The sequence below is a fragment of the Parasteatoda tepidariorum genome, chromosome 6, assembly GCF_982258835.1.
Source record: "Parasteatoda tepidariorum strain Cologne lab strain chromosome 6, Ptep-v5.0, whole genome shotgun sequence".
In the NCBI taxonomy this organism is placed as follows: domain Eukaryota; kingdom Metazoa; phylum Arthropoda; class Arachnida; order Araneae; family Theridiidae; genus Parasteatoda; species Parasteatoda tepidariorum.
In genome coordinates, this window is record NC_141760.1 from 22,284,727 (window position 1) to 22,311,004 (window position 26,278).

Genomic DNA, 26,278 nt, shown 5'->3' on the forward strand with positions numbered 1-26,278 from the left:
ATATTTTTCAACTTTGAAAATGGAAATCATAATTTATAAATTCTTTCTTCAGGAATTTCTTTCACCATAACTGTAAAAATATATCAGTATTTTTTGCAAATGTCAAATTCTAAATTTAGAATTAAATTTCTTAAACGAGCAGGGATGCCTACAAGTGGGCAAGTCACCATTTTTTTTTTGGGGGGGGGACACTTTTTTTTCAAATATATTATACATTATTATACATTATAATATATTATACAATTAATTTTAAAACTGAAAACTAGATTTTTAGAGAATGATTTGATTATTTTAGAAGTAAATTTTTAACACTTGGGGGGGGGGGGGTATAATTTAATATTTTTCATTATTTGTCACCTTCTGAAATTAATTTTTTACAAAAATATTTCAAACAGTGAAACTAAAGATAGATCATCAGATATAGCTAAAAAAATGTTGTTTAAATAAAAAATTTTGTGCAATTTTGTTGCTTGCGGAAATCGGGGCAGATTTTTCAAATTTAGGGGGTCGTCCTCTGAAGAGGGATGAGCACCCCTGTAAATGAGTAATAATATTCGAAATGATGAAAAAATAATTATTTTAAGATCAGCTTTTTAACCTGCTACAATAAGTAAAACCAATATTGACAAAACACAATTTTAAATTAGAATATAAACTAACCCTGCATATCAGTAAAAAAATTTCAAGTATTATTGCAGCAACAACAAAACAACAACTTAATGCTATCTCAAAGACACATAAGTTAATATAAAAACAATCGTGAGTTCAGAGTCTAGCACCAATTCTCAAGAGAATCTTAAAATTTTTTTTAATGAATACACAAATGAAACAAGATCTTTAAAGGTAGGAAAAAACTACTATCGAATTTCATTTAATTGGAGGAGGATGGTTAGTAATGAGCTCACAATTTTCTGCAAATTAAATAACCGTTTCCGGCTTAATGGTCTGACATTGGCATTGCTCCAAATATAAATCAATTGGTTAACCCTTACCTTCTCGGCTTATTTGTCACTTTACACAATGAAGTATAATTTAGACTTTTTTTCTTATGAATGAAATTGTAAAAGTTCAAAAGACGCTCACAGAGACCATTCAATTAAGCCCAAGAAACTAAAGTGGTAAGATATAATTTGATTGGAAACGTCATTCGCTTCGAAACTATATAAAATTGATTTTACCCTGATTTGCCCCTCTCGGCTACTGTGGTTTTTCTTGTTCAACTTTTTTCTCTCTTGGCTACTGTGTTTTTTTTCTAGTTTTATATCCCACCTATATTTTTCCATTTTTCGTTGGCAACAAATTACTTTTGTTTCTTTTCCTTCACATCTGGCAAGTCTTGAAAATGGGGACCTACTTTTGAGTATTTTTAAAGCGGTATTTTGAAGCAATTAGAATAATTTTGAAGCTGTAGTTACAATGTTTCATCTTAATCGAGAAGTTATTTTCTCCTAGTAACCAAGTTGTACTTTCGGTTGTGTAGTGATATCTAAACGCAAAATGGAATATCTAATTGCCATTTATGTACAAAATACATAAATTTTTTCCAAACGTTACTGAAAAGAATTTTAAATAAAAAATATTAAATAAAAAATATTAAATAATTTAATTACTAAATTCCTTAAAAAATTCAAATACAAATACTTGATCTTGCTTAAATTTGGTGTGGAGATATTAAGTCTGAAATTAGTTTTGCTCTAAACTATGAAATTTTTTTAAATGACATTTTTAGTCTTTTTTTTTTTTTTTTTTTTTTTTTTTGAGATATACAAGTTTAAAAACGTTATATCTTATTTTATAAACGTCGTTGAACAGCCGATCTGTTTTTTGAGTTTACGACTACTTATGTTCAACTTCATAGCAATTTTGAACCCTTTGAGTTTACGACTACTTATGTTCAACTTCATAGCAATTTTGAACCCAATCTAGAATTTGTAGTAATAAGAACTATAAGTTAGTAAACAAAAACTTCCGGAAAAATTAGCAAATAAATAGTTTAAATACCTTATACTTTAGTTTGGTCAACCAGAGTTATGTTGTTGTTTTCTTTAACCAAAAATATCACTCCTATACATTACGGTAATTTTGCCAGAATTTTTTATCGCTATGTATTCCTTTCCTTATAAGGAAATTGTTTTCGTTGAAAAAAATAATATCCATTCCTTTCCCCTTTTAACTGGTTTTATTTTTAATTTATTCCTTACTTACTAAGTATATTTTCACTTTCTTTATCTAATGAGTGTATTTTCTCCGCTTATTTATTCTTAAAACTGTCGATATGGAAAGCAAATGATTTCTGTATTGATAACAATTAAGAATAGTTTCCCATAACTACTTACTTTCAAAGGCAATTTCCAAAACTTGAAAAGGAAAAGTGTATCAATTGTGAAGACATTAAACATTTAAACACATCATCAAATTTAAAAACAACTAGCTAATTCATTTCCCTTTAGAAGTTAATGGCCCTCTTTTGTCAAGTTTAATAATACGGGCGACTTTCACTGACTTTCTATCCAGGAAAAAAGTCATTATTTCTCTATTAGACGAATCGTCATCGTTCCCTCTGAACCAACATATGTGGGTCATTTAATATGTGTTGTTCCCCATTAAACTATAATTGAATGTATTTCGTTCTTTTTTATGCTACATATTTTCTTGGTAGAAACAATACTTAACACCATTCGTCTCTTACAAACATTTGCAGAAATAAAATTCTTAACACTTTAACGTAGAGTTTTCATTAAACATATTTTTCATATATTTTTCATTATTTTGAAAATTAAGTAAAAAATAATATATTTAGCTTTTTAATAATTTATGTTTATCAAATATAGCATGAAGCATCGGTATCTTTTTTCTGTGTTAAAGGTAAAATCTCCCAGCACGGATCATTTTCGAACAATAATTTTTCAAATTTGCACTTATTTTTAGTTATATAGATCTAAGCGAAACAATTATTCATCAATGAAATTTCTTTAATTTTCAAAATCAAATATTGATAAATTTTTCAAAATGAATGGAGAAAGAAAATTTTTAACTACTTTTTTTACATTTTAGTTTAAATATAATTCCGAAAGTCTAACAGATTTTTTTAGTAACTGTTAGACTATTTTTTATAATTAAAAAAATACCAACATATATTTTTTCTAGTAAATAGAGTGTCAGAAAAAAATAGGTAAAAAAGGAGTCAAAGGGGCCCGTCAGCATCAAAGAGTACGTAGATGGTTATTTTATAAACAATGTTCAGTTAGTGAGTCACTCATTGCAGATAACATTAGTCACATAACCAAAAGCAACAATAGCGTTTTAATTAAAAACCATTTCTTGTACCGAAATGATTTGTAAATTGTGAAAATCTGGTAATGAACTTTAACATATTTCTAACAGACAGAAAATCTAAACATTGATTGTTATTTTATAAACAATGTACAGTTAGTGAGTTACTCATTGCATATAACACCATTTATATTATTTAAAAAAAAATAACAGTGTTTAATTAGAAAGCCTTTTTGTATTGAAATGATTAGTAAGTTGTAAAGATTTGGTAATGAACTTTAACATATTTCCAACAGATATGAGCACAAATTGTTATTTTATAAATAATATATAGTTAGTGAGTCATTCTCCCAGGGGTCTGTCCAGGCATTTTGTGAAAGGTCCGTTTTTTGTGAAATTGTGAAAAAATTACTCACATTCTTTCAAATCAGGGTCCGTTTTTATGAATATGTGCAAATAGGGTCCGTTATTCCAAAAAAAAAAATTTCTTTCAAAGAGTTTTTAAATTGTAAAGACATACAAGATTATGCTCAACACTATAAAATTATAATTAAAAAAATTAAATTTTAAAAAATAAACAACAATTGCTGCTTCTAAACTAGAGATGCAACATACAAATATTTGGTATTCAGCCTATATTGCTGAACGCAGAATATTCTGGAAGAATCGTCTGCCGAAGACAAAACTTAATTCGTTTACATCCATCTTTCTTGTTTTCTGCCCTGGAAAGTGTTTATTCGATTAACAAAATAATAATGAAGATAAACAAATTTATCTTATCCGATTAAAAGAAAAATCATTTTGTGAAGGGTCCGATTTTAAGTTAAAATATTTTGTGAAGGGTCCGTTTTTATGAAAAGAAATTTTGTGAAGGGTCCGTTAACGGACCCAAATTTCTTCTAAACAGACCCCTGTCTCCGCTCATGAAATTTTTTTATGTTACAATAAACAATAAAAGCGTTTAATTAAAAAGCATTCTAGTACCGAAATGATTTACAAGTTATACAAAATTTGGCAGGGAACTTTAAAATGTTTATAACAAAAAATATGAACACAGCAAACCTGTACTTTAAGAAATTATTAAAAGATAGGGGGAAAAAAGACTATCTAAGCCTGACAAAGTTAATATTTCACTTAATACGTTTTCAATTTAAATATACAGTATGCTAATTGACGAGCTATGTTAAGATTGATTGACAGCACCAACTAAATTGTTAATCCATGGTAATTACCTCCAACTCGAGCAAGTCATTTAGATACCGTTATGTGATAATAAGCGTCGAACATAAGTATTGATTTCATAATTATACGTTCGCATAATATATCCATCTTCCTTGATGGTGAAAAGCAGGATACTTAACGAAGATAAACAGCAGAACTGCAGTTGTAAATAGATGGAAGGGGGTAATTACTACTTAAAAGAATAAGCTGTTAATAAAGAAGTTGTTTCAATTAGTCGTTAAAAGAAGGGATAATGGTAACAATAAACTCATGATAAGTTTTCATTTTGCCAATTTATTTTAATAAAAAGCAATTTGGTTCTTTATTAATATTGCTATTATTATTTTATACTTTTATTATTATATAAATCTAAGAATTAAATAAAACAAAAAGAAATCGAATGGGAACAATATTTACTGACTCACTAATCTATAGTATTTTGAAACTTTTCATCAATTAGAAAAATGTTTCTATTCCATACTGTATCGCCAAACAATAAAATAATAAACTCGAAAAAAATAATAATTTGTTGAATATACTTAATATTATTTGTTATATATTTTAGGAATCTAAGCTTAATATCTAAAGTATAAAATAAATTCAACACGTTTATTTTTACTGGAGAATTATTTGTTGTATTGAATACTTTCATAATATGGACTATGTAAGTATTCAACATGACAAACAGTCCTTTGAGAAACGATTAAATATGCAGTATTTATTTTATTCATCAGAAGTATGCGCTTAATATTTAAAGTGAAAAATAAATTGTTGAGAAAATTTGAACAAATTATAGTTTATGGAGGATTATTTGTGATATTAAATAAGTTCATATTATGAATTGCGAACGTATTTAATATTATAAACAAGCCTCTTAAAATAATAATAAAATTTTGCTAAATATATTTTACAATATTCATTTCATACTGCAGAAACGCCATTTTATACTGTTTCTATTGCAATACCAGCAGCTTGGGAAACCAAGAGAATTAAGGCGGAGGGAGAGTTTCTTGTTTTTCAGTGGCGCCATCTAGGGCGAAGAATACGATTTTAGTCACACACACGTCGCAGCCCGTTTTATAGGGAAGACCTATTCATACATCCATTCATTCATATATAGATTGTAGTTTTGACCTGAACCAGATATCGATCAATCTCCAATTCAGTGCCCCCCAGAGGTATTGATTTGGTATAAAAACTTGGAGGAGTGTGTGACCCCGACAGATTTAACATGCACCAGTCATCATTTAATACACGGGGTTTCTTCGGCCAGCGGGATTCGAACTCCCGTTCGCACGAACACGGGTCCTACGTCCTACACACCAAGGCTATCCCAGCCCAACGTAAGCTGAATTTAATTATAAATAACTTTCTAAACTGATTTATTCCTCAGAAAAATAAGTACTTTGTTTACAAATATTTTCAAAAATTTAATTTTTTAAACTGAAAATGACTACGTTACCTAAAAAGTGCAAAGAAACATTTTTACAGTTCTTTAAGTAAGTTTCATTTTTTAAAAAAATCCTGAGAAAAATCTTCTTCATGCAACATTTAATAAGCTTTTCTTTTTTTTTTATAGATATTTTCGAATAATTGGCTGGACATGAAACTAACAAATGACTAGCAAACAATAATACATATTTTTGCCCAAATTTATAACTAAATATTTTCATTGCAACACAACGCAAACTCGTTTTGAAAGGTGTTAAGTGTTAGTCTAATAATATATATATATATATATATATTTTTTTTAAACGAACAATATTCTTCTTCTGCAAGCAGAGGTAAGAGAAATCGAGAATTATGGCCTGCGAAAGAAAGCCAGAAGACCTCTTTATTCACCAGACATAAATTTAACGAGATATTCAATTTGGTTCAACAAGCAAAAAATAGTTCGGACTAAACTTCATAACACTTGGGCTCCATAAACAAAAATTTTATGCAAGGAATGGGACAAAATGCAATGAGAAGATTAAAAAGATTTGTGGCAGCTTTATAGACGTCGGCATTAAAGCTGAAGATGGTCACTTTTTATTCTGTCCAACTGAAGAACTCATCTCGCGCCAGTTGTCAAGAGCACAATCAGTGACTATAATCACGAGTTTGAAGAATTTCAAATTGAAATGTCGGGTAAATATTTACTCGGGTTGGGGAGAGAGGCATCAAGTGCCCCTCCCTTTTTTAAATATCCGTTTCATTGTTTCCAGATCAACAAACTGCCCTAAACTATGTGGCGGGAGGATTTCTCTTATTAGACAGACAGTAATAATGTTTTCATATTTTTATTATTCGAATAAGAAGTAAAATCAGTGTATTTTATGGGGCCAAGTTATATCTTTTTAACTTTTAGTAAAAGGATTAAGTAGTATCCCCATTTAAAATGTTTAGAACAGGGTTTCTTAACCTGTGGTACATGAACCCCTAAGGGGTCCATGAGTTATATTTTGTGGGTCCGCTGACTGCTCCTAATTTTTAAAACGTTTGGAAGCCTACCCATTGCTTGCAGGGGTCTGTCTACGTTTTTCTGAGAGGTACCTATTTTGTGAAAATTTCGACATAATTTGTGAAAAATTAAAAATTATATTAAAAAATCAACACAAAAATATGGATTTATCGTTTCTTAAGGGATACAAAAATAAAATTTTAAGAGAAAGTATTTTGTGAAACTACCGTTTTTCCTAATGTTGAATTTGTGATGGTACCGCTAAACGGTAGTAAATTCGGCCTGGACAGACCCCTGGCTTGTAAAGCGAGCTATGGCAGCTATAATTCCGTTTGCTACAGTGTATCCTTGCGAAGCGAGATTTTCCACTCTGTGACAATAAAAACATAACATCCAAATCGATTGAATGTTGAACATGATATGCACGTTGCTTTGTCGAAAACCATCTCCCAATTCAATTTATTAATTAAGGAAAAGCAGCAGCAACCTTCACATTAAAAATTTTGTATACTATTAAAATAATAAAATTAAATGTTTTCCAATAATTGATGTTTTTTACAAGTATTTTTTTCACGGGGGGGGGGGGCGTGACTTCATAAAAAATTTTAAAAAGGGGCAATTATATCAAAAAGGTTAAAAAACACTGGTTTAGAAGAACAGGTGATTATTCGGGGTGCGTAGCCAAATTATTCAACAAAAAATAAGCACCTTTTCAGGACTTTTCAAGCACTCAAAAAATATTTTTAAGCACTGTAAAAAATATAATAGTTAGGCAGGGTTGGAAAGTTTTTGAAAATTGACGGTTTTATCTGGTTATAACTGTAATGTCAAAAAAAAAAAAAACTTTTGGACAATTTTTTTGACAATTGCCAAAAATCATGAAATTTTGAACCATGTAAAACGAATGACGTTTTCATACGCTACAGACTGACAATAAGCCGAAATAGTTTGGGGTTGAATTAATTGTGAAAACGTTGAATAGAACAGTGTGAACTTGCAAAATTCGTAGCAAAAATCAACATAGTGAAAGAAAAATCTCATTTTGGAAAAGGGAAAAGTAAGCACTTTTAAAAACACCCAATGGAGAAAACACCTTTAAGGGCTTTTAAAAAACGAAAATAAGCACCTTTAAGCATTTTTTAAAAACTCTACGCACTCTGTTATTATAATAATTTTTTATTCATTTAGAAAATAAAACATTTCTGCTTTAAAAAAAGGCGAATAAACAACCGCTCACCTCTTTAAAAGGATATCCTCATTTAAAGCGTAATGGCTAAAACACACTTTTTAGAGACCGTTATGATGCTAAAAACCCCACCATTTTAGATACGGTCTAACAAGTCGGGAAAAATTAGACATCCACTTCAATATTTGTTAAATCCCAAACAAAGAGACGGGATTAAATGAATTAGTTTTGGCTAAATAGCTTCATGGATAGCCTTAATTGTTCGAAATCCTTACTGACCTGCAGATTTGCATCATCTCTCAAATAGTTCAGCACTAAAACTTTTTTTTTAAACTTCACAACGAATGGGTGTCTGAAAGGTTATCACTGGCGCGGAACATGGCGAGATAAATAATGGACATTTTTAGCATATGCGATATTCTATTAAAAAAAAAGTTTCTTCCGGATATTTGCTAGTCAAATATTTCTTCATGCTGATAAGCACCTGAAACATTACATTTTTTTAAACTATTGGTTTAGAGAGAAAAAATTAACTACACGGAGAAAAAAATTATGGTAAAAATTGCCAGAATATGGTACAATGTACCGTGTTTCTGGCTCTATGGAAACACCAAAATAGCTCGGTAATTTTTAGCGAATATGGTTTTTGAAATATGTGATAAAATTTGGTAGTACTGGCAGCCTGAGTACAGTTCATTTTTAACGGGACATATTAAGGAACAAAAAATCTGATACACCTTAATTTTTGCAGTAAGTAAAATCACCGAAACATTCTAATTAAAAAAATATTACTGTAAAAATTACGGTATAATATTTTACGGTAAAAATGGATTTTACGGCCTAAAGCACTGGTACTTCATACCGTAATTTTTTACAGTGTGGTAAGATTTGGTAAGTTTATCATGATATGTTAGAACGTGGCATTTAAAACATTTATTCAGTTTCCACTTTTCGGTTCTGTATTTCTGGCTCAATGTGTTGGTAATAAGAACTATAATTTTGAAAACCAGAATATCCGGCGAACAGTTACCATGTGAGAGGAAAAATTATCAAATGAATGGTTTACATACCGTATATTTTGGTTTTATAAACAAAAACTGTTATTTTTCTCCTTCATTTAAAAAATAAATAAATAAATAAATAAAATAAAAAGCAGAAATGCCATTACTAGCCGCAAATAAATCAGAATTTTCTTCTCCGTGTTCGGTGTATAAAAATGATTTAATTATGACATTTTTTTCTCCAATGCCCACTTAGAGAATGATCTTTGGTCATACAGGCATCTGAAGGGTAGATTTGTTGACCACTCTTTCAGTGGCACGATATTAGGTAGACCAACGTCCCATAGTAAGGACAGATACTATAGAGAAGGAAAGAACATCCATATGCCATGCCCGGGATTCAAACTTAGAATCTTTCTAATGCGAGGCCAGTTCCCTGACCACTACTCAAGCCAGTCGGTCTATTTTAATTATTATAGAATTCATTATATTAACTATTATTAAATTATTTTTATCAATTAAGTTTAACGTAATGAAAATTGATAATTCAAACTTTCTTTACTACAGATAATGTTTAAAAGTTTATCAGTTGGACATTTTCAGTTCAGGAGAAAATCTAAAAACAAAATTTCTGTTCATTTGTTCGTAAACATATTTTCATCTTGAAAAGCACCAGTAAACTTTCGTGAAATAAATTACATGTTATTTAACAATTGGTTTTGGAAAATACTTTTAAGTAAAGAATTGACTAGTTACAATAATAAAATCAACAAGTTACAACAATCAAAAAATATCTTCTTTTTTTTTATCAAAAAAGAGATTTATTGAAAAAAATTATTAAAATGGGAAAAAATTAATGGTTTTTATAATATTTCGTAACACAAAAGTTTATCTAACAATAAATTAACTGTAATGTTCATGTATGAAAGTAAAAAAAAAAATCGAACATATTGTTGGGATTTAGTTTGAATATTCTTTTCATTTCACAATACTGATAAATGGACTTCAAATAAATGAGATTTTGCATACAGCATTAGGAATTTCATAATTCTGTTAACAAATTTCATATTAAACATATTTAGCAGCTAGCCTAACACAAAAATGATTTAACAATTCAGCCTCCTGTGCATTTCTATCTATAAACAGATAATTTAAAAATACTTTTAAAAGAATAATGATAACAAAAGAAAAGTCATGAAATAAGGATAACACGAGCACATAAGGTAATGTAACCTTCGATCTCTCAAGAGAAAAGAATTCATTGTTTTCAGTTATCAATAAGGGACCGAATTTTGAGGTCATTGATTTTAATATAGTACTGAAACAAGATCAATAAAATCGAACACTAATGACCCTTCCAAATTCGAAATAGGGCGGAAAATTTACTTTCGGTAGTTAAAAGTGGAGTCAGCATTGGATGACTCTATTTTATATTCATTTGGATTTAATTCATTGCTAGATAAGTGTATGCAAATTTATTTGATCTAATTTCATAAATTAAATATGCAGATTAAAATTATTCTTCCTATTGTTTCACGAAAGCAAGGTTTTTTTTTTAAAAAAAAATAAATGTGGTTTATGCGGAAATTATTTAACTGTAATTATGATTTATTTATTATATATTTTGTAGAGAATATCTCGTTCTTAATATAAATATCGATATTCAGAATGCTTTGAATAACTATCAAAACTATCAGGATACAGTAAAATTTACCGCGTTTTTAGCTCTGTGGGAACACCAAAAACTCGGTAGTTTTTGCCAAATCAACAATAAAATATGGTTTTATAAAATGTGATAAAATTTGGTAAATTGTGGATATCATATTTTAGAGTATGGCATTCAAACTATTTATTCGGCTTAATTTACTTTTTTAGTTTTGTATTTTTCACAAAACGTTTGGAAATAAGAACTATAATTTAGAAAACCAGACTAACTCGGTAAACCGTTACCATATGAATAGAAGAATTATCAAATAAATGGATTAAATACAGTATATTTTGGCTTTGCTAACCAGAATTATGGGAGTATGTTTAAACAGAAATGTCATTACCATACAGTTTGGTAAATTTACCGGAATTTTTTTCTCTGTGTGGGATGCTTGAAACTCACTAACTTTTATCATCAATTATAAAATAAGGAAATTAATCATTAATCAAATAGCTAAATAACTAAAACTATGATTGCCACGGAAATAAAACATTGTTTATTGGTTAAATACAGTCCACTGAATTAAATGAGTGAATGATCGCACACTTCTCTTGGTAAACGAGTGCACAATTTACTAACTATGATTGCCATGGAAATGAAACATTGTTTATTGGTTAAATACAGTCCACTGAATTAAATGAGCGAATGATCGCACACTTCTCTTGGTAAACGAGTGCACAATTTATTAACTATGATTGCCATGGAAATAAAACATTGTTTAATGGTTAAATACAGTCCACTGAATTAAATGAGCGAATGATCGCACACTTCTCTCGGTAAACGAGTGCGCAATTTACTAACTATAATTGCCATGGAAATGAAACATTGTTTATTGGTTAAATACAGTCCACTGAATTAAATGAGCGAATGATCGCACACTTCTCTTGGTAAACGAGTGCACAATTTACTAACTATGATTGCCATGGAAATAAAACATTGTTTATTGGTTAAATACAGTCCACTGAATTAAATGAGCGAATGATCGCACACTTCTCTTGGTAAACGAGTGCGCAATTTACTAACTATGATTGTCATGGAAACAAAACAATCTTTATTGGTTAAATACAGTCCACTGAATTAAATGATCGTATGATCGCACACTTCTCTTGGTAAACGAGTGCACAATTTACTAGCTATGCAGGGGTCTGTCCAGACATTTTATGAAAGGTCCGTTTTTCGTGAAATTGTGAAAAAATTACTCACATTCTTTCAACCAGGGTCCGCTTTTATAAATTTGTGCTTTTATAATTTTGTGAAGGGTCCGATTAAAAGAAAAATCATTTTGTGAAGGGTCCGTTTTTAAGTTAATATTTTGTGAAGGGTCCGTTAACGGACCCAAATTTCTTCTAAACAGACCCCTACTATGATTGCCATGGAAATAAAACATTGTTTATTGGTTAAATACAGTCCACTGAATTAAATGAGCGTATGATCGCACACTTCTCTTGGTAAACGAGTGCGCAATTTACTAACTATAATTGTCATGGAAATAAAACAATCTTTATTGTTAAAATACAGTACACTATATAATTTTCACAAAAAAACTAGCACTAAGTTATCCCTAGACCGAACAATTTCCAAAAATTGATTCGGCATTCGTGATGTAGTAAGCTTGACAAGCATGAAAATGTTATCAAAACAACATGAAAGCGAGAAAGTTCATAATTTAGAAAGAAAAAAATTTTTTAACTATCAAAACTACTGAAAGATAAGAATTCTACGCACCAGTGAACTATAAATTATTAAATGTCTCATAACGCGAAATGGAAAGTTTATTTTCAATGCAAATAAACTTTCCGGTCGATCAAATTTAATAACGCAATTACAACAGTTAAAAATCCAATAACGCAGCAGAAAAAAACAACACAACTCTATTTAATCTCCATGACTTATCTCAGAATTCCAAATTTGAATTTAATTAATGCTCAGGAGGGCTCTTCACGTTTGAACGAATAAACTAGTGGGAACGAATACGAAATCGATAATCGCAGCATTTATTCGAAATTGCTAAGATGGTCAACAAACCAGTGGGAAGATGTTGAAAACAAATCAGAAATTCCTCTGTACCGGTAACTTCTTTCCTGTCCAATTTCGTTACTATGCCAATCAAAATCGAAGACAATGTCTTTTTTTGTTCGTCAACCGTGTCTGATAGTTATTCATTTGTGTGGAATGTTCTTTTGGGAAACGACCTTGGGGAAAGGACGAAAGTTACCAGGCCAAAGCCGGGTGTTATTCCCCCAATTTTCTCTCATCAGAATGGAAGGATTGGGTATTGAGTAAGCCAAAAACGGATATGAAAATTAAAGAACACTATCGTCCGCGTCGATCTCCCTCCAAGTCGTCGCCAGATGAATGTGGCACGCGAGAATCTTTTGGAATATCGTAAAAAGATCTTTGGAATTCTTCTCACGGAGGAAAGGGATATTCTTCGATCGACGACGTTTCGGTGAAATGTTCTAGGTACACATGCGCAGATAGGGATGAGGGTGGTGGTGAAAATAAGGGGCCTTGACTTTAAATATACGTGTTTGAGGGCAACAAAACTCATAAAGAATTCTTCTTTTTTTTTCGAATTTCTTAGAATGAAATAAAATGGATTTGAGGTTGATCTTGGCGTTTATCAAGTTTTAGCAATTTTGGACTCCTTATCTATTTAAGATATTTAGGATATTATTATAAACCTCCCTTTAAACTGAAGTTTAAGTTCTTGAAAATCGATTAAGCAGTTTATGAGAAAACTAAATAAAAATGGCTATTTTCTTATGGACCGAAAAACATTAGATTTCTCTTTTAACAGCCAGCAGAATATTATAATTTTCAAATTTTTATCGTTTTAACTTTTGAGACAAAACTCAGTAGAAATTCCACATACGTTTGCTATTTATTCAAATTTAATGAAAAAAATTCCTTTTTTATTGTATTTCATAGATATTACATAAAAATTAGAAAACGGTTTTTAAAATACCTCATTTACAAAACCGTTTGCTGAGTAAGTTTGATTTTCCCCCACTAATAAACGAATTCTCCAATAAACAATTTTTTTCGCATGAGTATATTTTTTAGGTTACAAAGTTTCACAATTTATAGTTTATAAATTCTAAAATTTTTAAACTAAATAGGGATAACCAAGACTAATTATTTTAACGTAAATAACGCTGTCATAGAAAACAGAGTTTTGAAATATTGAGGAAAAAATTAAGCTATTTAGTGAAGAAATATTACTCCCAGGTAAAAAGCAGTTAAATCACAGTTGACAGATTAATTGGCTATTCGGATATCCGGATCAACCTTTGTATATAACTAATAAACAACAATTCTGATAGGAAGTGATTCTGTTAATCGCCAATGGCAAGAGAATTACTCAGTTTTTCTCTCTTTCGATAAGATAACAAAACAACCGTACAAATTACATTCATGTATTTGCTTATTTGTTTTACGAAACTCTAGAGAGTTAACTTCGTGTCGAAGACAATAAATTTAGCAAACAGGAAGCTTGTCGCGTTTAGGTGTACCTTTCATAATCTTCATGGACGATATGTCCCTTCTTGTTTTCATCTTTGACATAAGTACGAAGTCTTTAATTTGAATGGCTGATCAGAGAAGGAAAAAAACTACCCTTTACAGCCTTTTCGAAAAATATTAAAAAACGAAAGAACTACCCTTAACAGCCTTTTCGAAAAATATCAAAAATATTAATATTAAAAATATTAATTAAATTATTATCTCTTACGATATTACTTACATATTTTCAAAAAGAACAATTGAGAACGTTGACTACAATGAATGTAAGTTGCTATTCAGCAAAAAAATGTAACAATCAAAATTAAAACGATTAGTAAAGAGAATGTTTTCAATATAAGAAACCGATTCCAACGATTTCAAAGAATAAAACTGGCAACGCAAAATATAACAGAAGAGCATTTTCTTTTATAAAATAAAAACAGCAGCATATATGATAGGACGGAAAACTAATATATAAAAAAGCTCATAAGCTAAGCTCTAAAGCACCACGGAATTTTTTTTAAAAATTACATTTATAAGACGTTTTGTAACATAATCCAATTTTAGTTTCCGAAATATTCTAAAAAATAGTTCGTCTGCCACTTTTATCGTTTTAATGCGTCATGCGAGCAGTGGAACAGTGAATAAATATTGCATTTTTCATTCGGCAGACGATTTCGTTCCTTCCATCATGACAAGAGCATGAGCCGTTATGAATTTACTAGCTTCCGTAAATTTAACGCTAAAAGAATATTTTTTCAGATAAAGCAACTTCATGAATTCTTAAATATTTTCCTAGAGTTGCCATTGCAGTAAATTAAGAAAATGCCAAACCTAGTACAAAACATGAAAACTTCAGAATTTTCTTTTGAAAACTGCAAGCGTTTTAATATTAAAATTTTTAAAAAAAAACACTGTCCTTCACAAGAAAGATAAAAAATTTATGTATTTATTTATGAATGTACTTTCTGGCATTATAATTGGTAAGTACATAAAACTAGTTCAATTTTAATATAATTAGCGAAAAATTTAATAAATATGCTTTTTATAATTATGGTTTAAACACGAAGCTGCATTTCAGATGCAAGACACAATTATCATCGACATTAAAACTTATAAAAGTTTGATTTATAATAGTAAACAACCATGACCTTCAAATTGAATATAATCTTCAATATAAAACATAATTTAATGTTCAGCCACGGCTCTAAAATTATTCTTTTTCAAACATAAAGTTTATCTAAAAACTCATATTAAGTAGCTATTTATGTTTTTTTTCTTTCATATCAATATTTATATCAGTGTTATAAAGATATTTTACAACAAAAAAAAATTGTGAACAGTTTCTTTTTCTTTGTCATTGACATTATTAATGTCGTCATATTCAATGGATACTTTAAAAAGTTACGGTTGACAGTTAAAAAGAAAACTAGAAAAATACAATGCGTAATCTTTAATTTTATATTTTTAATGACACAAAATGATAGTTGCCTCTTTTATTAGTAAGATCTATCAATTGTTCAATAGCAAATTTTATTGCAATATAAATCTACAATAATCATAAAAGGTCTAAAAAAAATACATTTTTTCGACATTGTTTAAAACAAAATCTTTACAAATTTGCAGAAAGTTCTCTTTGCTTAATAGCCTATACATTGTGAACTAATAATAAATCTAAGTATTTATGCTTTAATCACAATAATGGCTATGTATGGGTATTATAAACGCATTTACAAATAACGTGCTTTTTTTATAAAGAAAATTATCAACTGTGTACAAATTAAGATAGCTACTCTATAATTGAAAGTGAGCTACTTTTGTTTACTGCTACTTGAGCTACTACTGTGAGCTTTTTTTGTAACTGTATACAAGTTAAGATAGTTATTCTATAATTGAAAATGAACTACTTTTGTTTACTGCTACTTGAGCTAGTACTGTGAGCTTGTTTTTAACTTATTATCTTCCAATACCGATCTTTTTCTACATTGTATAAAATTCCAGATTAAATTTCGCTAAATTGTGCAGGCACACAGGGTGCCAATGCTTTTTACTGTCAAATCCCTTTTTACTGGAACATGTTACGGAATAAAAATCTGATATACAGTAATTTTTACAGTAATACCTACCGTAAAATCACTGAATAACTCTCATTAAAAAAGTTCTAGTGAAAATTATGATATAATATTTTACGGTAAAAATGCCTTTTACGGATCCATTTTTTTTCTGGAACATGTAGTGGAACAAAAAAATCTGATATACCCTTATTTTCACGGTAATAATTATCGTAAAATCACTGAATCGTTTGAATTAAATAAATATTAAACATTACGGTATAATATTTTCCGGTAAAATGGATTTCACGGATGATGAAACTAAAGTGCCGGTACTTTATACCGTTATATGATCCGTAATTTTTTTACAGTGTACTTAATAAAATCTTAGAAACATTAAAAAAACTTGAAGAGGTTTTCTTTTTCTTTTTAAATAAAACTTTTTTTAGGGTATGTAAACATCGTGAAAATTAATAAGGCGTTGATTTAATAAAATGACAAATCATACTCTGTTAACTAATTAGAATAAAAACAAAAGTTTAAAAGAATCGCTCTGATAATTGCGGTAGCTATAGGAGTCATGTATTCATATTATAGTAAAATCACCAATTATAAACATCGGAAAAAATTGTTAATAAGTTACCATTGTATAAATATAAGAAATCAGTAAATTGTAAACAGAAAACTATGTTTTGACAGAAACAGTTACGGTAGATATAAAGAATTTGTAAAACAAGGAAAAACACGAAAAAAAGATAATAAATCAGTAACACGAGTTTTGTTTTATCAAAGCTGATATACGCTTTCTTTTTCTATTTAGTTTTTGCTTTTTTCGACTTAATCTGGCGGATTGTGTGTCGTTTTTCACATGAATAATCAGGTAAATGGAGCCAAGCTGAATAATATTAACGTCGAAATATATGGCGTTGGATTTTTCGGCGATGAAAATGTCTTAACTCATGCAACAGCTAAAACAACAATTGGACGTGATACGACGTCGATAAAACTTCTGCGATGTGTTTAACAGGTGTTTTTTGACGTTTGTTTAAGAGATTGGTTCAGGCAATGAAAAAAAAAAATTTGAAAAACGTCAGTCAAACGCAATCTGCCAATAAAACGAGATGTTCTACGAGTTGTATTTTACTGAAATAGTATATTAAATTTATTTATGGTAATTTGATACCTTTCTGTATACCGAAGTGACGTAGGTAAAATTTCGGCTTTATAAGGAATTGGTATTTTTAACTTGTAATAAATACCAAATTGAAAAATATGTTCTATTTTTAAATAGGAGTAGGGATAACACTTTGCTGGAGACTATAAAAAATTTCGGATCAACCTAAGTAGGTTGCATCATCGATAAAAACCATTTTATCGTAAAATCTATTTTAACCGTAATATTACAACGTAATTTTTAATATTTGTTTAATCAAAGTAATTCAGTAATTTTATGGTAATTAGTAGTATAAAAAATATGGTATATAAGATTTTTTTGTTCCTTAATGTATTTATTTTACGGTAAAAAATACCGGTACCTGAGTGCAGGTACTTTTTACTGATCCGGTATATTTTCAGGAGTCTGCTAAGAAGAAATTTGGGTCCGTTAACGGACCCTCCACAAAATATCTTTTCATAAAAACGGACCCTTCACAAAATATTTTAACTTAAAAACTATATTTATTCTTCACAAAATAATTTATCTTTTAATCGGACCCTTCACAAATTTGTTTATCTTCATTATTGTTTTGCTAATCAATAAACCCGTCCCAGGAAGGGGGGGGGGGAGGAAGACATATGTAAACGAACTAAATTTTGTCTTTGGCAGACGCTTCTTCCCTTAGAGTAGGAAAGCTTCTCTAAGCTTCTTCCTTTATTTGTCCGAAAATAATATTCTGCGTTCAGCAGTATAGGCTAAATACCAAATATTTGCATGTTGCATCGCTAATTTAGTAGCTGCAATTGCTGTTTATTTTTTAAAATTTAATTTTTTTAATTATAATTTTACAGTGTTGAGCATAATTTTGCATATCTTTACAATTTAAAAATTCCTTGAAAAGGTTTTTTTTGCAATAACGGACCCTATTTGCATAAATTCACAAAAGCGGAGCCTGGTTGGAAGAATGTGACTTAACGTTTATTTTATATTCACAAATTACGAGTAATTTTTTCACAATTTTACAAAAACGGACCTTTCACAAAACACAAAATGTCCGGATAGACCCCTGATTTTACAGCGTAAAGGCGTGCAATCTTTTTCTAAAGGGGGACACAGACGAGCACAATTTTGGAATCGGGAACCGCAATGAATTCAGTTTTTATATCCACTTCTTGAATTGAAAATTATTATCCAAAACATATACATAACTATTTGAAATTCTAAAAAAAAAACACATTTGAAAGTTTTCATACTTAGCCTTCTTTCACAACATGATTCATGACACGATTTAAACTTTTATGACTTTCACCACAAAGTTCATTAAATTTTTTAGCTCATGCTTTGCATGAGTGATAAGTCTATAAGTTCAAATATTTTTTAAGATAAATATGGACATATACATTAGCTTCAGTTAAAATGTATTTTACTCCAAAAGTAATTGTATGAATACAATTCAGAATCAGCCACTTATGAAATTTATATATTTCGTGAGGATATGTATTAATATAAGTAATTAAGTGTTTAATAAGACATTCTTTAACATTAATTACTTTATAATTCATATATAAGAGAATGAATTCCGGCTAAAAAGTTCACTGTAAAAACTTTTGGTGTAAAAAATACCGGATCAAATTACGGTATAAAGTATTGGCACCTTGAAATCATTATCCGTAAATTCCATTTTCCCGCAAAATATTGTTCCGTCATTTTTACGGATATATTTATGTAATTAGAGTGCTTTGGAGATTTTATGGAAATTATTACAATGAAAATTACGGTATATCAGTTTTTTTTAGAAATAAACTGGCACTCAGGTACTAAAATCAGGGTATTTGATCCAAAATATTTTACAGTGTTGGACAAAACATCATCTTTCGAGTTATCTAAATAGAACAATGGTACTAAAGTACTAAACGTATCATGGTATGTAGAATGCTAAACTTTAAAGAAAAATTGGCGGGGACTTGGTAACCAACTTATTACGTACACTATAAAAAGTTTTCTTGTATAGTTGCTAACCCAACACGTACACTGTAAAAAGTTTTCTTGTATAGTTGTCACCATTTTTGGTGGTGAGGTAAGCAAAATACATTTTTGAGTACAGAACTGCAGTTATACGAAATTATACGAAATAGACAAAATAACAGTTTTTTTAAAAGAATTCATGCGAAATATATAAATAAAAATGTGCTTGTTTTTTAAAAGAAACGTTTTAGCAATGAAGTCTTTAAATTGATTCTAATGCGAATAAAAAATATGTGTTACCAGCAAACAAACAAAAAAATGAATAAATAACTAAAAACTTTAACAATGAATTTAAAAAAAATTTGACACCATGCATTGAGAAAAAATTTAATTTACCTCAACACAAAAAATGGTGGCAACTATACGTCAAAATCTTTTACATTCTAACCAAACACTGCAAATTATAAATTTGACTAGCATTCAAAGTGAGATTCGGAGCTGTAAAAAGGGAAAAATAAAACTTATGACAGGGAGAACGATTAAACTTCCCTCGAGAGGGAAAAACGAACAAGAACTGTTTTTCTTACTTTTTCAGATGGGTAGAGAAGGTTTGTGCTCGCATGGAAATGTTGTGTTAATGATGTTTACTTTTGTACTTATGTATTCATCTTTGTTTTATTAAACTTGTTGTGTTACTAAAAAGGTATGATCCGTTTTAATAATAAACACATCAAAATCCTTATTCATTATAAAAAACCTAATTGAGAAAAATCGATAAGTTAAATGTATTAGTCATTATCTGGTAAATTGTACGTTCCTTGACACTTAAATAACCACTTTTAAGCTCTAGAAAGTATGGTCTCAATAAAGCAGCAGATCCCAAATGGTGTTTCGCGAAAAGGTCACAAGGGTTCCGTAAGTTAGATTATTTTTTTAACCAACTACGATTTTCTAAAACCTGGAATAGGTTTGTATCCAACCAATAATACATTATTTATTTAATATTAAGAATATTTTTATGAAATTACTCATGTAAAAAAGCAATATATTTGAAATAAATCACAATTTATAACTTTTCTTTGAAAATTATTATTCACCTTATTTTATTCAATTTCAACTTAAAAACTACTAGACTTGACTTAAACTATAAAAACGTAGCCTCTGCAGACTTGCGAATTCAACTGCCTAACATAAAACGTATTTTTAAGACTTATGAAGCAATGAAAAAACAATAAAAATGAATAAATTCACATTAAATCTTTCTGATTAAGAAATAACTTTCAACTGGCTTTCTCTTTAAAAAGAAAGTAAAAAATAAATTTCTTGATCTATAGGTAACACATATTTTTCCAAAATGGTACACAAAATCGTCATAGATGAATATTGGGATTACTTAAGCCTTAAATTTTCTAAATTTAATTAATTTTATTATATTAGATTATTTTTAATTAATTTTAATTAAATTAATTTTTAATTTAATTTAAAAAAGAACAGATTAGAAATTCCTACATTAGATCCCAAGATTAATGAATAAAAATAACAGTTAATAAATAATAATTAACGAAAATCAGATTTCGAAACATCAGGTCACGGTTGACTTTCATGCATCATTTCAGACAATTCTTTTAATTAATTATTTGAACTTTTTATGTTGTTTTCAATTTTTTATATTAGAACTTTTTACGTTACTTTTACAGTTCGTCTACCGTTCTTTAGTTTAATTTTAACGACGCACAAGTATCACACTTATTAATACGTTCATGATTTCATTTTTTTTATTTCGAACAAGACAAAAATTTAAAAAAAAGTATCCCCTAAAACCTACTATTCTTGAAAATAAAGTACTTTTTAAGTACTAAACAAAAAAGCACTTATTTTTTTACACATAAAATATGTGTAAAATGTAAAACTCGTATAGTATATTTAAAGAAAAAAAGTAAAATGTGAAGTTAATTAAATGCCACATGTTTTCTGTGATATGGTTAGAAGAGCCAGATGTGACGCCTAACTAACGCATGATCTAAATCCGGCAGACAGACTGTCTACTGCTACGCCTACGAGTCCGGTAGACAAAGAATCATTAATGCGTCTGCAGGACAGGGGTTTTAATATGACGCATTAATAGTCACCGAATCGATTTCGGTTTCAAAAGGTATGAAAGGGTAACTATATGTAAAAATAGCAGTTGTTTCCAATGGACTGGAATTACATGGTAATTTCATTCATAAAATTAGTCATCTCCTATTTATAGAAATATCTGGAAAACTTAATGAAATACAGTGTTGATAATAGGTATTATTAGAGTAAAAATTAATTTTATTAACTACAATTTAATAAATTACTATAAAATTCATTATCATGAAGTTAAATGCATAAAATACTCATAGGAAGCACAGTTTTGTCATAGGAAGAACAGTTTAAAATTTAAAATGAGTCTAAAAATCTTTTAAAACGTTTAGAAGTTGCAAGTTTAAGAAAAAAAAAATTTTTTTTCATGAAATCGAAATGAAAGTTCTATTATTAAAACAACCTTTAAGATTCTGAAGCGTTTATAATTTGTAAACCACAGAAATAAAATTATTTAGAATCTAAAATAATTCTATATCTTAATTTATTGAATTGAAACTGAGAAGCATAAAGAGATTTTTATAACAAACGATTTTACTGGCTTTTCTGAAATCGTTTTTTTTTTTATTATCAGTTTTCAATATACGTTTCTTATTGGTAAAGAAAAGGAGAGAGTAAAATCAGCCTTCGTAAGTCTAGAACGAAATATTGTCTTTTTAAATTTGTCGCAAACGATTTTATAAAAATGCATTTTCGTAATCGCTTCCTATTTAAAATTAATTATTTATAACTAAATAAGATATAGCTTAAAAAAAAGAATAAGACATAGAGGAGGTACAAGCTATTTATAAAATATATTAGAATGACTAAATATCATAAAAGAATGCATTAATTTCACAATATCTTCTAGACATTATAGTCAATTACATTCGATATAAACTGTTCAATAAAGCATAAATATAATATTGATTTATTATCACTTGTGAATGAATTAAAATAATTTGCAAATTGCCTTAACAAGAAAAAGTAACAAAAACGAAATATTTCGACTTGTTTACATTTTGCAAATAATAGTATACTTTACTATTTAGAAACTAAAGTTTTCCCTCTTAACTTAATGAATTAAAATATTATTTGAGTAAACAATTAAAATTCACATAATTTTTTTTAAAAAAAATTGGATCATCTTTTTAGTGCCAGTTTTAAATTTTTAGTTTCGTATTAGGCAAAAGGGGAAGTAAAAAACCAACCTATCTTATAAAATTAAAGGCATGTATTTTATAGGCTAGAAAAAAGTATCTTTTATTTTAAAGCAAATGATTTTATAAAATCACATTTTCGGAATCGTTTTTCATCAATTCTTAATTTTTTTTTCAATATATAAATATAGAATATCAAAGATTGTTTTTTTTTTATTTCGAATTGTAATTTAATTTAAGTTCTATTCTCACATAAGAACATAAAATTTACCTATGTAATTCATTACTCATAAAGAAGCAAATAGTATTAATATTACAGGTGCAGGCTTAACAAAAATAACAAAGCGAAATGAGAAACTAACTTAAGTAGTGTCATATTTTAAATTAAGCAGACGCGTAAAACACCTAGATGGCGGCTTAATTTTTTTTTTAATATTTTCTCTTTGTTATATCTATATTTTTTTTAAATAAAAAATTATTTAATATTTTTAAATAATAAGAATTAAATTTTTTTAATTAATTAAAATTACCTACATTTTTTTAAAAAAAATTTAAATAAAAAATCCTCTAGAAACTATATGCTTTTTTTAAATTTGTATAAACTTGAGAAATATAAGTAATCGTCAGCTTGTTGAACACTTAATGAAAATTAAAAGAAAATTTACTTCCATTATATTGTAGAAATATTAAAACACAATTTTTATTAATACGATATTGGAGATTTTCCTGAACAACCCTTTCAATTCTAGGTCACTGTTTGACCCTGCCCTTGAAAATGTACGCTACCCAGGTAATATTTTGATAGTCGTATCTAATAGGTGTTTCTGATGAGAAACATTTTTCACAAACTAATAGTTAAAAGAAACTACATTCATAAACATATAAAATAATATAATCGCGTGAAAATAAATATTTTTTGAGCAAACTTTAAGCGAATGATCAGTGTAAATGTCCTTACGCTGCCGAGATAGAGCATGCGCCGGAAAGACTACCTTTCAGGGGCGACTAAGAGAGGAGGGTGGGAAAATTGCCAGGGCTTCCTTTTAAAAGATGCTTTTAGTGAAGTAAGAGAAAAGAAAACTTACCCGTTCGTGTAGTGATCTGAGATCGTTGGTGACAATTTGTTGCTGGGGCAGCTGAGGTTGCCGGGGCGTCGCTAAGGGCTCCGATTCAGAATCATCGTCCGCTTCGTGTCCACCTTCGTCCGAATCTCCCCGAAGGGACAGGGACGACGGTGGGGTTCGGGACTCTCCATTGGTATCATCACGGTGGGCTGCGATTTCAGCATCAATTTCTCGCTCCATCTGAACAAGAAGGGGGGCGGGCATCCCGTATTTGGTGCCCCGGCGGGCCACTTCTAAAATACACAAAACAACGTTCTTTTCGTTTTTTCTCATCACTAAATCGTCAGTTTCGAAGAGGAGGCACTCTTTGATCTTGAGTGCGCCCCTGCACCAGGCAATAAAATTATGCACGTTGTCTCTGGCGTGAAAAGTGCCCGGTTGCACCTCACTCCGGAACACCACTTCCCGGCACTTTTCGTCCAGAATCCGGCCACGACGTTTCGCAACGGCTATCACACGGTTGGCGTGCCGGCATAGCACCACTCCAGTTTCTAATTGTTCCATAAAATCGTCCGCAGTGACCGGTAAGTCGTAAAGGGCTTGTAGCCATTCCGCCAAATCTTCTTTCATCGCGTAGAGATACTCCTCGTGACTCCGGAAGGGGCGGAAGGGCCTGGGCCTCGTCCGCCCCGCGGTTGTATCTTCCTCGTCGAACACGGCCATTCGAATGAGAGTTGGAACGGCATGCGGATCAATCCTTCTCGCGATGCGCCGCCGCACGTGACCACTGCACCAAGGCGACGGGGGCGACCTCTTACGAGATGAATAGTAGAATCATACCGCTATCGAATCTTTATGATGTTTGTCAAGGTGATTAACTGTTTCGGATGCCGGATAAAAATTGCTTATTTTCGGTTAACTTCCCGTCATTGCGGAATGTGATTAAAATGAAATTAAATGAATCTTAAACGATTCGTAAAATGTTTGGGGATTGTTCGGTATCATTTATACCCGTAACAGGAAATTTTTATCTTCTGTGAATGAATTGATGTGGCTTTTAACGTAATACAATAATTATCCATGCTTTTTCTTTCCAGAAGATGCAACTCTTTTAAAGCAATGTAATATCATGGATGGGGAATATGTGAAACATTTAACCCTTTGACGAAGAATTTTCATTAAACATATTTTTCATATTTTTTTCTTCATTATTTTGTATTAATGTAGGTCAAAATAAGAGAAAATATTATGTTTAGCATTTTAATAATTTTTGGTTGTAAAATACAGCGTACCTTTGTCTCTTTTTGCTTAAGAAGTAAAATTTTCCAAACCATTTTTTTTCTTTCAAATTTGTAGTTATTTAAATCTCAAAGAGTAGTAACAGTAATTCATTATTGAAATTTCTTTAATTTACAAAATTAATTATTGATAAATTTTTGAATATGAATGAAAAAAAAAGTTTTTTTTCAAGCTATTTCTTTTCGATTTTATATTTTAGAACGAATAAAATTTTCCAAACATGGTTCACTTCCAAACCAATTTTTTTTTTCAAATTTGTAGTTATTTAAATCTAAAAGAGTAATAACAGTAATTCATTATTGAAATTTCTTTAATTCACAATATTAATGATTGATAAATTTTTGAATATGAATGGAAAAAAAATTTTTTTCAAGCTATTTCTTTTTGATTTTATATTTTAGAACAAATAACATTTTCCAAACATGGTTCACTTCCAAACCATTTTTTTTCTTCAAATTTGTAGATATTTAAATTTAAAAGAGTAATGACAGTAATTCATTATTGAAATTTCTTTAATTTACAATATTAGTTATTGATAAATTTTTGAGCATGAATGAAAAAAAATTTTCTTTCAAGCTATTTCTTCTTGATTTTATATTTTAGAACAAATAAAATTTTCCAAACATGGTTCACTTCCAAACCATTTTTTTTTTCAAATTTGTAGATATTTAAATTTAAAAGAGTAATGACAGTAATTCATTGCTGAAATTTTTTTAATTTGCAAAATTATTTATTGATAAATTTTCGGACATGAATGAAAAAAAATTTTTTTCAAGCTATTTCTTTTTGATTTTATATTTTAAAACAAATAAAATTTCGAGTATCAAACAGATTTTTTAAGAAACTATTAGACTGTTTTTTAATAATTAAAAAATACCAAAATATATTTTTATTCGTAATTAGAGCGTCAGATAAGGAATATATAAAACGGGACAACGGTGTTCTACCTACTTAAAAACGATAATGAAGTAAATAAAATTTGTTGAGTTAATAAGTTAAATAAGCAAAAGTTGAAGAGATATTAATAAACATCTGAAATTAAATAAAACTGAAAATGTTTTCTTAATTTACTCTTTTATTCAATTTCAGTTGTTAAATAAACATTTATTAAATATTTATTTTATTTTAATGAGCAATCGTC

At 29.2% G+C, this 26,278-nt stretch overlaps 1 protein-coding gene across 1 annotated transcript in view; it reads right to left on the reverse strand.

The window, feature by feature from the left end:
- The window catches only part of LOC107440775 (GAS2-like protein pickled eggs), a 91,008-nt gene extending 66,384 nt beyond the window's left edge, over positions 1 to 24,624 (reverse strand). The window contains exon 1 of the mRNA XM_016053806.5: positions 23,860 to 24,624. Coding sequence (XP_015909292.1) covers positions 23,860 to 24,561 — 702 coding nt within the window. The 5' untranslated portion in view covers positions 24,562 to 24,624. The remainder of the gene's footprint in view (positions 1 to 23,859) is intronic.
- Positions 24,625 to 26,278: the final 1,654 nt, after the last annotated feature.